Source organism: Centropristis striata, chromosome 2 (genome assembly GCF_030273125.1).
Source record: "Centropristis striata isolate RG_2023a ecotype Rhode Island chromosome 2, C.striata_1.0, whole genome shotgun sequence".
Classification (NCBI taxonomy): domain Eukaryota; kingdom Metazoa; phylum Chordata; class Actinopteri; order Perciformes; family Serranidae; genus Centropristis; species Centropristis striata.
In genome coordinates this window covers 39,913,726-39,927,542 of record NC_081518.1, presented here as the reverse complement: position 1 = coordinate 39,927,542, position 13,817 = coordinate 39,913,726, and the positions used below count along the sequence as shown (strand labels likewise).

General features: G+C 38.8%; 2 protein-coding genes across 3 annotated transcripts in view; both read right to left on the bottom strand.

Moving 5' to 3' along the window:
* Positions 1 to 218: 218 nt before the first annotated feature.
* On the bottom strand, positions 219 to 6,606 carry glo1 (glyoxalase 1). Its single transcript, XM_059353480.1, has 6 exons — positions 6,476 to 6,606; positions 3,547 to 3,629; positions 3,240 to 3,380; positions 1,250 to 1,317; positions 861 to 950; positions 219 to 671 (listed from the first exon to the last, which is right to left on the bottom strand). Exons 1-6 carry the CDS (start codon positions 6,542 to 6,544, stop codon positions 580 to 582), a joined length of 543 nt encoding a protein of 180 aa, XP_059209463.1. The 5' UTR covers positions 6,545 to 6,606; the 3' UTR covers positions 219 to 579.
* A 3,266-nt stretch (positions 6,607 to 9,872) lies between these two features.
* Positions 9,873 to 13,817, bottom strand: part of eprs1 (glutamyl-prolyl-tRNA synthetase 1) — a 29,003-nt gene continuing 25,058 nt past the window's right edge. For both annotated transcript variants that reach the window (XM_059352533.1, XM_059352540.1), the window contains 7 exons: positions 13,632 to 13,787; positions 12,939 to 13,136; positions 12,586 to 12,759; positions 11,649 to 11,809; positions 11,403 to 11,481; positions 11,000 to 11,064; positions 9,873 to 10,912 (listed from right to left, as the gene is read on the bottom strand). In XM_059352533.1, coding sequence (XP_059208516.1) covers positions 10,762 to 10,912; positions 11,000 to 11,064; positions 11,403 to 11,481; positions 11,649 to 11,809; positions 12,586 to 12,759; positions 12,939 to 13,136; positions 13,632 to 13,787 — 984 coding nt within the window. In that variant the 3' untranslated portion in view covers positions 9,873 to 10,761. The remainder of the gene's footprint in view (positions 10,913 to 10,999; positions 11,065 to 11,402; positions 11,482 to 11,648; positions 11,810 to 12,585; positions 12,760 to 12,938; positions 13,137 to 13,631; positions 13,788 to 13,817) is intronic.

Below are 13,817 nucleotides of genomic sequence, written 5' to 3'. Positions count from 1 at the left end.
ACATTTATTGACCGAAATAAATGGAAACGAAACAAAACAAGACTCAGATTTGATTTTACAGCAATTAATTCTGAAAACATTCAATACTGTAAATCACATTCTCCCTGTGTGGCGGAACTGTGACAAAAAAAACAGGTTGAAATTGCTTGTTATAATCTTTTCCTTTGGTGTTTGACATTTACCTTTTGCTTTGCTTCTCAGAAAGAATCACAAATGTGTTTTGTTTAAACGGTGGCTTTCACATTTATTAGACAGTAATACTGCTTTATTTCAGCATCACTTTTTGAAGACACAAACAAACTGATGATGGTAAACAAAAGCAACAGTTACACAAAGTGGTTGCTTTTCACAGCAATAACTCAGGTATCTAATCTATTTGCTCATCAACTGTCCAATTTAAGTCCAGCCCATGCCAGGGCACACTGATTGCCATGTTGCAAGTGATCCTGCTCCACTTTCCCTCAGCTCTGCAGCACATGTTGCTAAATTCTTTGCTAAACCCCGACGTTCTGCTCTCCCAGTGAAGCCACGGCAGGTCTGGCCTGTATGAACCGCAGCAGGCAGCACGTTGTCAAAGGTTTAGGAGGTAATGGACACCATGTTGTTAGGACTCAGGATCTCAATCCAGTAACCATCGGGGTCCTGAACGAAGGCCAGGCCTTTCATTTTACCTGAGGAGAAAATAAGAGAAGCAGCGGTACAAACTGAATTATTAATACTTTAAGAATTATTTTCATTTTTGAGTGTATAAGCTGAAAACAACAGGTTAAAAGGTGAAAGAATGCTAAAGAAGGGTGTGTGGAGTTTTATGTATTTAACCTGTGAATGACCCTCATAGTGAAAAACACTTCACAGCTTACCATCATCCGGCTTCTTGACAAATGTGACTCCTTGTTCTTCAAACAGTTTGCAGGCTGCATAGACGTCAGGAACTGCAATTCCGATGTGTCCTGTTAAATACCAGGTAGACAAACAGAGACTGTTCAAACAGCAGCAGACAAGGAGCATCCTTCAAAAATGTAGGGCATGACAGTTAAAAGCAAAAACATACAGTAAGGAGGAATATAGAAGGATTAAATGGTACTTTGAAATATCAAAACACAGAAGATTTTTATAAAATCAGATCCTGACAGCTAAAATATATCTGTTAAACCAAGAGTGTGTTTCATAAAATTACATAGATAATAATAAAACATTTTATTTTAGGACAACAAGTCTTGAACTTGTTTGTGAAACAAAGCAATCTTACCGAAGCCACGTGGATCTGAGTTTCCATTGTGATAAGACTGGCTCTCATCAGCCTCAGAGCCCCAGTTACTGAAACACAAGAAGGTAAGAGAGGAAATGTAGAGAGGACGGAGAAAAAGGCGGATATTGTAGCTCCTTGGCTTGAAACCTGAGGACCAATAACATTTTTCGATCCTCACAACACTAACTGTAGTTCAAAATACTTAGTCTTTTTAAAAAATACTCATACTTACACACAACACCCTAGTGCTGGATGACGGTCTGACAAGGGTATTTTTCAATTGAATGTGTCAAATTCAACACTTATTAAGACTTTGGTGGGGAAAATATTATATCCTAAGTTGAAAATGATGGTGCACTATCATAGCCCATATTATATTTAAAAAAAAAAATTTCAGCTAAATTGGAGGTGAATGACTATTTGAAGAACATGACTATGTGGCAAGACTTTGAGGTGCAGGAGCTCGGTAAAGGATAAGTTGTATATGTGAACGTAACAAGGCTGCTAAATGAGAGAGTGATCCCTCTTACATAGAAACAGGTTACAAACAGATTGAAGGCACTAAGGAGTAGAGGTGTGAATCCCCAGAGGCCCTACGATACGATTTTCTCCCGATACTTGGGGGGTTACCGGGGGCATATTTTAATGAAATTTTGTAAAGGAGAATAAAGGTACTTGTATGTTTTATTTAAGGCATCTTATTTTGACAGTCTTCTTGTAAATTCTGTGGTGGATTCTCTCAACATACTGTGCTCTTATTTTGAAAGCTGCATGTGTTTAGCGACAGGGAGTAAGTAGCTTTTTGTGATTAAAACAACTTTAACCACTACATCAAGAAGTAAGAACGTTGCCAATATCATGATATGCATTTTTTTAACCATAAAAAAAAATACCGATATTATCGTGAACGATACGATATGGCACACCCCTAATGTGTAGCCTCTTCAATCAGTTAACAAAACCAGTTCGTATAGAAATGTTATTACATTTTGAAGAATAATGTAGTAAAATATAAACCTACTTTATTCATCTGAACAATCTCTTACAATATCCAACAGTCACACTGCTGTTGGGTTGTAACCCGTCGTATATGAATTGTTAAGCCCAGGGATCATCCCGTGTTGACTGGCTGGACAAAAGAAGTTGAACACGGGTCTGATAGCCTCTGTCCAACCCTGGTCATTGGTGTCAAAAACATAGACAATGGTGGAATAGGAAAAGTAAACTAAACCTTTTGGTTTAACCCATTGAGGCCTGAAACGCCTGTAAAACCTCTGGGCAATTTTAAAATAAGCCCCTATAACCTGAAGTTTTTCTGGAAATTCAACAGAAGTTTCAATGCTTCTACTAAATAATAGATTTTTCAGCCTCTGTAGCAGATAGAAATGAAATTCAAAAAGTATTTGAGAGCTTATACAAATACTACAAAACGACGTATCCGCTTTCCAGGCTTCAATGGGTTAACAAGATTTTAACCACAAAGGTAAATCTGGGGCGAAAAATAATCAAGGACGATCCCTTAAAGAGGGAGAAACAGTGGGAGAAATGTATTTTGTCCTTTACTTAGACGTCATTTCATGAGCAGCAACAATCCCAAGATGTAGACCAGTGATGGGTAACTTAAATGCTGGAGGGGGCCACAATTTTTCATTGACACCACCACAGGGCCACATATAGGACCGTGCACTTAACCAGATATGATGAAACTGCAATTTTAAATATGTTTACAGTGCAGTAACTTAACATATTTCATGCTCAAATGCATGTATAACAGTATAAATAGGAATACAAGAGGTTTGAAGAAATAAAAATCTGATTTCTTTTTTTTTCAGTGCAAGAACAGCAGACCAACATTAATTGCAAGAAGTAATTTTGTGCATTTTTACACTGCACTCATAAGATAGTTATACTGAGGACCACCTCAAGTGAGGGTGCGGGCCTTATGCGGCCCCCGGGCCTCCAGTTGCCCATCCCTGATGTAGACCCTTACTGTGTTAGCTCAATGGTGGCTCTTCTGGAAAAGGTCCAGGCCGTCTTTTCCTTTACATCTGTAGGAATCTCCTTCTTGTCCTCGTAGCCCAAGAAGAAGAGAGAGAAGCGCATGGAGGGGAAGTCAAACTTTTGCAGGAGCCTGGAAGATTTTGCACACCAGAGAGAAAACTCCATGTAAAAGACGTTCTCAATAACACATAGCCAAAAATATTTTATTCACTGTGTCACACTTTGGAGTACTTTGTTGCAACTGTAAAAAACTATTAATTGAACTGAAGACACAGAACTAACACACCAGTACTCACGTCATGCCGAGGATTCTGGTGTAAAAATCCAAGGACTTAACTGGATCTTTGACCCTCAGCATAGTCTGCTGCATCATGAAATCCTAAAACACAAATGCACAAATACAGAGCTTTATATACACAGAACACTTGAATCAATCACAAAGAAAACAGGGCGGTGGGTTATGATCTTTAAAATTCAGATGGAATAGTTAAAAAGTGAAACAACAATTTTAGTTGCTCAAAAGAGGGAATTTGCAGGATTCATGATAGTTTCACTGTCTCCTTTCTTTTAATCAGAGAATGAACTTAGCCCAGCCCTGACCTTTCGTTTTCTTCTTGTATGTGAGAGAATTCTACAGCCTTGTTGTGAACTCCTGTCTCCACCACACAGTGAATAAAACTAATCTTTACCAGCCACAGAATCGGACCGGAAAGATTTTTTCTTTCTTCCACGATGTGCATTTCAAGTGTGCAGGCTAAATTACAAATATGATAAATATACACCTATGGATCAACACGGATAGTTACAGATATGAAGCAATGCGTCATATTCTTTGTGTTCGGAGGGTCAGAGGAGCCTTCTCAACACATTTGCTCTTGTTGAGGGGTAGAGGATCTCTGTTGGCTGTAAATCTGGATACTGGCACTGACTTGTGAAAAGGAATTTCAGCAAAACTACACCTCTGTGCAACTGAGCGCATAGAAATCAATGATCGTCACATCTGTGTGAGCTATTCATCAGTCAATATTACCATACTGAACACATCAGACCGGCTCGATAAGCTACATTTACATCCTTGTTTTCTATGCAAAAACATGCGATGACAGAGATTAAGTCTGATGATGTCCGTTTACAAAAAGGGATCTGTCTGCATGACTTCCATATATAAGCAAAAACAAAGAGCATCATGCTTCACAAAGCACTGTTGCTTGTAAAATGCCAGTCGATTTCAAAGACCTGCAGGGATCTTGCATGGATGGTGTGAGTGCAAACGAATGCTCGAAGAACTTATCTCATAAATTGCAATTCTGATGAAACTGGTTTGCATTCTGATGCTGATATTTGGACTGGATGAGAAACAGACTACTGTGTGTGTTTCACAGTTAAGCGTTATCTCTCTGTGTTAGCAACTGTTCCCCTTTCCTGTGGCCTTCCTCTAACCATGTCAGTGTAAAGAAGTATCAACACATCCATAGAAACTCCATCCCTTCAGTTACCTATATACACCAGTCACAGTTTTGCCACCCTAAAGCTAAATTCATTACTTCTGGCAGAGCTCCAAAACCCAAAGAGAGTTGATGGGATGACACAGAGGCAGTGAACATACCTATGTTATGGCCAATATATGATGAGAAAAATAAAAAAAGGAGCAGCAAAGAAGTGGATCTTGAGGTTTGGAAGGCATCTATGGATCTTGACATACATTTACATTTTATTTCATAGGTCAGCTTCTATGAACTGCTAACTTTGACCTGTGATTTTGCAGGAACTGCTGGAGCTCACCCTTAAACCAGAAACACATCCTTGAAAGTCTTTATTGTAGACTTTGATGGCAATGAATGACAGCAAGAGCAAACATTTAAATAAACCGCTCCAATTTAACTCAAGATGAACTTTGTTTTTAACAAGAGGGCCTCTAGTGTCTTAGATTGACCTGTACAAGTATTAATATATGTTAGTATAAATGTTATGTTATGTTAGAGTATATCATCATCCTGTTAAAATAATCACCTAACTCATTTTTTCAAGTTTTGCAGGAAACACAAAAAACTGCACCAAAAGTGTAACATATGACATTTATTGATCATTTCACTAAAAAAGGATGTAACAAAGGATGGCTATTGGCATAGTAATAACACTGTGTCTAAATAATGTAATTTAAGAGAAATAAATGACTTAGGCAATTTTTGAACATGCCTTTGTGACTTAAGCAAGATATGGTAACACTTTATTTTGAAGGTGTCTACATAAGAGTCACACAAGCCTGTCAGAAACATGACATGAGAAGTATCACGAGCATTAATGTTACTTCAAAGTGTCATTAATGTTCATGACACATCCCATGTCATGTTTATGACAGGCTTGTGTGACTCTTATGTAGACACCTTCAAAATAAAGTTTTACCATATCTTGCTTAAGTCAGAAAGGCTTTTTTTTTTTTTAATTGCCTAAGTCACTTTTTCTTTGACTTGGGCATAATAAATCCGCTTTAGTCAGGCCATTATCTTAAAGGGGTAAAATCACATGATCTGATCAACTGAGGATGTAGGTGATTTCACCATAGGTGGCAATGAGGAGATGATTTAGGCAAAAAAACAACACAATTTTGACAAAAAATGACTTAGACGATTATTTTTAACAGTGTGACGATATATTGTCTACTGTGCGTAGTGGGTGAATGGCTGACAGTGAGGACGACAACATTAATGTTAAGAAAAGGTGAATAATCTTATTGTGGGTGTATTTGTTAGCCAGCTCCAGCAGCTTAAATGCTTGCAAAACTGCCCAGATAAGCCATTCCCAGTCCCGCCTGCTTTCCACCACAGGATAGGACTATACTTGGTCTGGCCGCGCCTAAATACCGACTTTCTTGTGAGTAGGAGCAGTTCTTGCGTTACAAACAGACTTCTATACGCATGATTCAGTCACTCCTGTCTCAGCTTCACCGCAAAGTTGGGATCGAGTTTCTTTCCATACTTAACATACATACATACTTACATAAAGTGTAACATTATCCCTTATAGATACAACACTCGCTTTTAGTATTGGCACACATTGTAACATAACTAAATGACTTGTCAAAGGTGTGAAATAAACCTGTCCGATAATGGACGCAGTGCACATAGCTGGTGAACCTGTCTGTGAGCCGTCGGCCTGTCGGGGTGGAGGTCTGACAGTGTCTGTAGAAGTTTAGATCAACTTAAATAAAGGCGACAGTGATCTTACCTTAGTCACCGGGTCTCCATCTTTGCAAGCTGCTGCCGCTGCCTCGTCTGACAGACCTTTGTCGCTCATTTTTGCTAAGAGACTGAAGAAAGCTGGACCGCAGCTCGGCGGGGCGGACTGACAGGGAGCGGGACTCAGCAGGGGGAGGTTTAACACAAACACTTTCCGGTTCCAGCTTTCAAAATAAAAGCTTTTGCTTTTACCCCTTTTATAATTAACCCTATAAAGCCTGAACCGTGAAATAATTGCCAGAAAATTATATTTTTTTAAAACTTGAGTATTTATTGAACCTGCTGACAAAAATAAATAAATAAATTTGCATATATGAATTCTAATTTGTATCATATTTGATACATCAGGTCTTTTTTTGTGCAATTTGTGGCTCACAGTTTGTTTTTCTTGAACTAACAAAAACATAAAACCGAACATTTTTATCCTATTAAGACTTTCCTTTTAACATTTAATTCAAATATGCAAGAAAAAAATGTATCTGCTGATATTAAGTTTTCACCCAGCAATGAACCTGTATCATTTTTGCTACATCTGGTATTTTTTGTGCAATTTGTTGCTCAGTTGTTGTTTTTTTAAATCTCCAACACATGTATACATCAGGTTTTTCAGGAAAAAAATATATCAGACAGATGATGTAGGTCTCAACAACTTCTGTATCAAATATGATACACTTGGCTTTATAGGGTTAAGAAAAATACTAAGGGTGGTAATATCGTCACCAGTGGCGGTTCTAGACCAATTTTACTGTGGGGGCCAAGGAGGGGCCAGTGTTTAATCAGAGGGGCACATTAGCACATTAAAAAATGGCAAAGATGATATTTAGACATTCAAAATCTTTATTTTAGCTTATTTAAACATAATTTAAGTATATTTGGAAGATACAAATACATTGATTTAAATAATGAGACTCGCCAACAATAACAGTTTTTTTTGTATGACAATGACATTTCTCATTCTTATGCACAATCACTTTTTTATTTTGAAAGTGCAGTACAGTCAGAATGATCTTTATATATATATATATATATATGTATATATATATATATATATATACACACACACACACACACAATATTTTATTGCACAATTAAACTATTATACAATGTACATTGTATGCACATTCAGGGTTCCTTTTTTCTGTGCAATGAGATTGTAGAAGGTTCATTGTTATAAATTGATCATTTTATTATTAATTTGACACAGGGGCCACAACAGGGGCCAAAGGCTTCTTCACAGGGGCAGTGGCCCCTGTAGGCCCCTGTGTAGAACCGCCACTGATCGTCACCCTGTTAAACCAATCGCAAGTCATTTTTTGTCAATTTTTTTTGTTTTTTTTTTGCCTAAATCATCTCCTCATGACGCTGGCCACCTATGGTGAAATCGCCTACATCCTCAGTTGATCAGATCATGTGATTTTACCTCTTTAAGATCATCACTTCTTTGACAATTTGCCACATTCATAGGCATCAGATAAGAACCCAGCAAAGAAGAGCTAGCGGGAGATTGTTTAGTTATCAGTTTAGTTTATCAATGTTTTATTGTTGACACTAATATTGGTAACATTTTACTCTAAGGTGTCTACATAAGAGTGACATGAGTGTGTCATAAACATGACATGGGATGTGTCGTGAGCATTAATGACACTTTGAAGTAACATTAATGCTCATGATACTTGTCATGTCATGTTTCTGACAGGCTTGTGTGACTCTTATGTAGACCCCTTCAAAATAAAGTGTTACCATATCTTGCTAAAGTCACAAAGGCATGTTCAAGTCATTTATTTCTCTTAAGTTACATAATTTACACACTGTTATTACTATGCCAATAGCCATCCTTTGTTACATTCTTTTTGAGTGAAATGATCAATAAATGTCATATGTTACACTTTTCCTGCAAAACTTGAAAAAATGAGTTAGGCGATTATTTTAACAGGGGGACGATATTAATAATCAAAATAAGCTATTACATTATAGACTACAAATGTATATGAGATAATTAACACTTTGGGACATGCAGTACCTAAGGAACGTAAAGTTATTTACCTTGGTAAATATATGTGATTGTGTAATTGATAACAATACTTTACCAAGATGTTACTGAAAACAGGTAAGAAGGCAATGACAAAAACTGGTACAAGACTGAATCCCCTACTGTACAACAATGGTTACACTGGCTAACAGGCTGAATTTGGGACAATGTAATCCTCACCCTCTCCCTGTCTGAGCACGTGGACCACTCATCGATTTTATTTTGAAAATAAAGACAGGAAGTGTTAGTTTTTTTTCTGTTGGCTAGACATGATCAGGATTATGTAACCAAGGAAGCTTGAGGAAGAATGTTTATTGTACCATTAATTTGCATAGTTCACTACATACACACACCTGTACAAGCTAATGTAAGATCCTGTTTTGTGAAGCTCATGATGCTCAGTTTGGTGTCAGTTTGTAGTTTGGTGATGGTGTGTGAAAACTTCCCATTACAAAATGTTTGAACTACTTTAATCCATTAACACATTTACATTGTAAACCTTACTTTTATATGTATACTACTCATACTCAGGGCCGGCTCTAGGCATAGGCAACATAGGCGGTCGCCTAGAGCGCCATCTGCTGGAGGGGCGCCGGAGAAAAAAAACAAAAAAACTTTTCGATGCCCATTGTCGCCCTCCCTTCGTGTTCTGTCTTGAAAATAATAAATATTAACAAAATAAAGAAACGGATAAACAATGACATTTTGTCACTTGTGGTGCTGAGTCACATGACGTGTGGTCATTGCCTTGCCCCCCTTTAGACAGTCAGATCGCTGTCCCAGAGGTCAGGTCACGTCAAGTGACAGAAACTTTACGTTTTGATAAATCTTGCAAGATTATCAGTATAAAAAGAGAAGAGGAGGAGAAGTCCCAATCTTTTTGTAAATGCCGTTTTGTTTGAAGACGTTTCATTTGTATTAGCTTGCTAGCTAGGTTGAAATAAAGCAACGTTAGCTTAACACAGTTAACCACATTTTTTGTGGGGTTTGCACTTTCATTGTCTCTCTTGTCTCTAACTTTGTTAGCAGTCTCTAGCTGGGCTTCTTTGCGAATTTACTTGTAAGTTAATAATTCTATAGACAGACAGTTGTATTATATAGCCTGGTTGGCACCATGGGCAAACAAAAACGGGAGTTCCCCCCTCCGTGAAACAGCAAGCGGAGCTGTTCAACACCAATAAATCTCGCCTAGGGCACCAAACGGGCTAGAGCCGGCCCTGCTCATACTGATGTAATGAATTTCCTTTTTGTCTCTTACAAGGACCTCCGACACATTAGTGCAACACAAATAATCCACTCCAGGATTCCCTGGTTGCACATCTCCACCCATCTTTATCAAAAACACCACAGAGTGCACTTTGACATGGAAATTACTTTATTATAGACAAGTTATTTATTAGGAGAGTAGTGACAGAAGACTACATTACTGACTATTAACCATATACAGTTCCTCATTGCTTTATGACACTTCTGGCTCTGGTGGATCTGAGGAGAAAATATTAAGCTGTGAATCGTGAGCCACAGACTGTAAGCAGTCATACAGAGAGAGGATGGCTGATAAACATGTGAGAATAATCCACAACAAGCCTGAGTACCTGCAGAGTTCCTGAGACAGTTTGGCTGCAAGACATGGGACTGTTAGCAGGCAAAGAGTACTTTCCCCCAGACAGCAGTAGATGGTACGTTTCTCAGGATTTTTTCCCCCATCAGAATTATATTTTTGAGAGTTTTACCAAATTGCCAAAAGGCGCAAACCCACTATTTTCATAACAGTTGACAAAAACTTTAACTGAAACACTCCAAATGTTATTTTGTTTCTTAACAGTGTCAAGTAGGGAGTTGTAAAAAAATATCAGTTCTGAAAGGATAGGAAAGATACAACATTTGCTTAGTTTCTGGTGCTACTTCCCATTCTAATACAGACCCCTGCAGGACAGTGAGTGCTCCTTGGATGTGGCTTTTGGAGAGCAATGTAGGAGAGAAAACAGCGCTACATCCATTTTCGCTCATAATGGAATTCTAAGTAAACAGTTTCTCTCACCTCCACGTTCTTTCAGATGCCTATAACAATGTTAACATATGTTAAAAAAAAATGAAACAAACAAAAAAACAATATATTTCCATTCCAGTCCAGTCACCTCATGCCCCTAATACCCTATGCATTCATGAGGAAAAAAATACATGAGAAGGTAGGAAAGCCCTTTTCCACTATGATGTTCATCCTGGTGTTGCAGCAGAGCAGGTTTTTAATAACTGCGTCCAAACAGGGTGTAGTACTGAGCAGGCTCCTTGCCACTGACACACATTTGTCCAGGCTGCAGCGTCTTCAGGGGGGAGAAGGGGATACAGAGGCTCTTGGCTCCCATGGATGGAGCTCCAGGCTCCAGGTCCTGGTCCCTGCAGGAGAACAAAACACAAAATGGTCAGGAATAACTAATATTTAACATGTTGTGTTAACTATCATGTCAGGCATGTTGGACTTACTTGGCAGTGGTTTTCTTGATCCAATCCTCGCACTCAATTCCACCACAGAATGGGATCTGGACAATCTGTCAAGCAAGATAAACATATGATCAATGATTTACTCAGGTAGAAGACAGACAATGAAACGTTTGAGCTGCATGTGAATAATAATAATAATAATACATTTTATTTGTAATGCACTTTACATTACAGGAAATCTCAAAGTGCTACAGGTTAAAAGCATAACAGTCTAATCATAAAAAGGATAAAAAAAAGGAAAAAACAGCTAAAAACAGAAAACATACATAATCTAAAAACCATCTAGATGGGAGGAACCAAAGGTTTTGCTAAAAAGGAATGTTTTTAGTCCTTTTTTAAAAGTCTCTATGGACTGTGGTGCCCTCATGTGATTTGTGTGACTCACTTTGCCCTGGTCCAACTCTTTCTGGAACTGCTCCATTGTGTCCACAGCCACCATGTTCGTCTTCAGGTCATCTGAAGCTCTAACAAACACAAAACACATTTCAGTCTTCTTGTATGGACATTATCCAGACAATAAAATTGTTTAGAAAATGTTCTTAAAACTACTAAAATGGAACAGAAACATGGTTGGATTTTCTCCAAATAGAATAAATTCTACTTCCCATCCCTATGTGTGGCTTCATCTTACTTCTTGAACAGGTAGTTCTGGATGTCCTCCAACATGGCGCTCATCTTCTTCTCCACCTCGGCCTCTGGAACGGTCACCTTTGCACCAGAGTCTCTCCTTACTGCGACACACTGGCGCTGCTGCATGTCTTTAGGACCAACTTCCAGACGGATAGGAACTCCCTGGACGAGACACAGATATACACAGATAATGTCATTAGCAATACCATCAAAACTTGCTGAATTTTTTTCTCTTTAATGATTTCCTATAGCTGAATGTATGCCTTAAGGCAGGGGTGTCAAACTCAAATACACAGTGGGCCAAAATTTAAAACTTGGACAAAGTCGCGGGCCAACATTGATATTTATTGAAAAAATTGACCAAAACAAGTTCAAACGAAATGGAACAAGCAAAGCTTGACATAACTTAATATTGCAAACATGCAAAATCAAATATCAAATAAAACAAACAAACACATCAATGGCATTCATTTCCTAAATAAAATTTAAATAAAAATCGCATGACCCTTTATTTTATATGTTGCCTTCTTTAAATTTAAATTTAGCAGTAATCTTTTTCCACAGGCTAAAAATAAATGTAAGAATAAAATAACAATAATAGATCAAATGACTAATAATAATATCCTTCAATGAATGTGCAACCATTCAAGCCCATGCCTTGGACTAGCAAGAAAAAGTGCATAAAGACAACTTTAATTGTTGCTCAGTTTGCTACACACTGCTCGTATTTTGGCTTGAACACAGTAGATCAGAGCATTCTGGAATTTGTAGTATTATTTGCGCTGTATAATACCGGCGGGCAAGCTCTGGTTGTCATTTGGTATTTCCTCGCGGGCCAAATATAATTATACTGCGGGCCAAATTGGGCCCACGGGCCAGAGTTTGACACCTCTGCCTTAAGGTAAAGCAACCACTGTTATCATCATATTATTTCTGACCTTGAGTTCCCAGTGGTTGAACTTCCACCCTGGGGAGTAGTTGTCTCGGAGGTCAGTCTTCACCCTGATGCCAGCAGCCAGCAGCCTGCTCTGGTATTTAGAGCACTGGGTCATCAGCGCCTCCTTCTCCTGCTCGGGCAGGGAGGCAGTGACCCCACATGGGATGATGACAACCTGGAAATAAGAGACAAATTTAACCATTTAGCACTATTACATATGTATTTTTTCTTGCATATAATAGGTTGTTTGTTTGCTTCAGAACAGGGCATGTTCTTCAGCCCTTCTCAACAAAACTAAGATCAACGATCAAGTGTATCTACTGTATTCTCATGTGTGAAAGTGTGAGTGTCTACCTGCAGGCAGGCCACTCTGGGTGGCAGGACGAGTCCCATGTTGTCTCCGTGGACCATGGTGAGGACGCCGATGGTCCTGGTTGTGATTCCCCAGGAGTTCTGGAAAGCCAGCTGTTTTTCACCGGGCCTCTTCGGATCCTCAAACATGATCTCAAACATCTTGGCAAAGTTCTGACCAAGATGGTGAGAGGTAGCACCCTGTGGACAAACAAAGCAAAGCCAACAGCAGGATGACGCCATGTTTGTTTTGTCTTTTTACAGTGCAGAGTTTACTTTGTTCTAAAATCTTAGCCCACATAAATTTACATTTAGCAGACGCTTAACCAAAGCGACTTACAGGAAGAATAAAAGCAAACAATCAAGGTATAGTGCAATAAGAGCTATTAGTGCATCAATAAGTGCTAGTGACAATTCTTTAAGGAGTAGAATTATGGTGTGGTGCTAGGAGAAGATGCTCTCTGAAGAGCTGAAGGTCTTCAGGAGGTTTTTTAAGGTAGAGAGGGACGCCCCTGCTCTGGTTGGAACTGGTAGTGTGTTCCACCAGCGGGGAACAAGAAATGCAATTTAGTTAAAACTATGAAATTAAACTAGTCTTCTTCTCAGCAGCTCAGACAAATTAAATGTAATATCCCGCTGGCCTCAGTGTTAAAAGGATCAAATGATCAAACAATGTGATCCAGTATTCTACAGTACCTGAATGGCTCGGCCACTGGCTGAGATGAATGCCTCCACAGTTGTGGTGTAATCTCCTCCTGCGAACTTCTCCTTCTCCGTCTTCCTTCCCTTCACCACGGGAATCGCCATCAGCTCCTCATACACCCTGGCGTACAGATCCAGGATCTGCAGCACCTACAGATACATGAAAAGCACACAAAAAAT

Excerpts from the sequence above, each read along its gene's own strand:
- glo1 (XM_059353480.1), bottom strand. The coding sequence starts at position 6,544 with ATGAGCGACAAAGGTCTGTCAGACGAGGCAGCGGCAGCAGCTTGCAAA. Across the intron at positions 951-1,249 it reads CTCAGATCCACGTGGCTTCG|GACACATCGGAATTGCAGTT; the intron begins GTAAGATTGCTT and ends GGTATTTAACAG. Across the intron at positions 672-860 it reads TGTCAAGAAGCCGGATGATG|GTAAAATGAAAGGCCTGGCC; the intron begins GTAAGCTGTGAA and ends TTTTCTCCTCAG.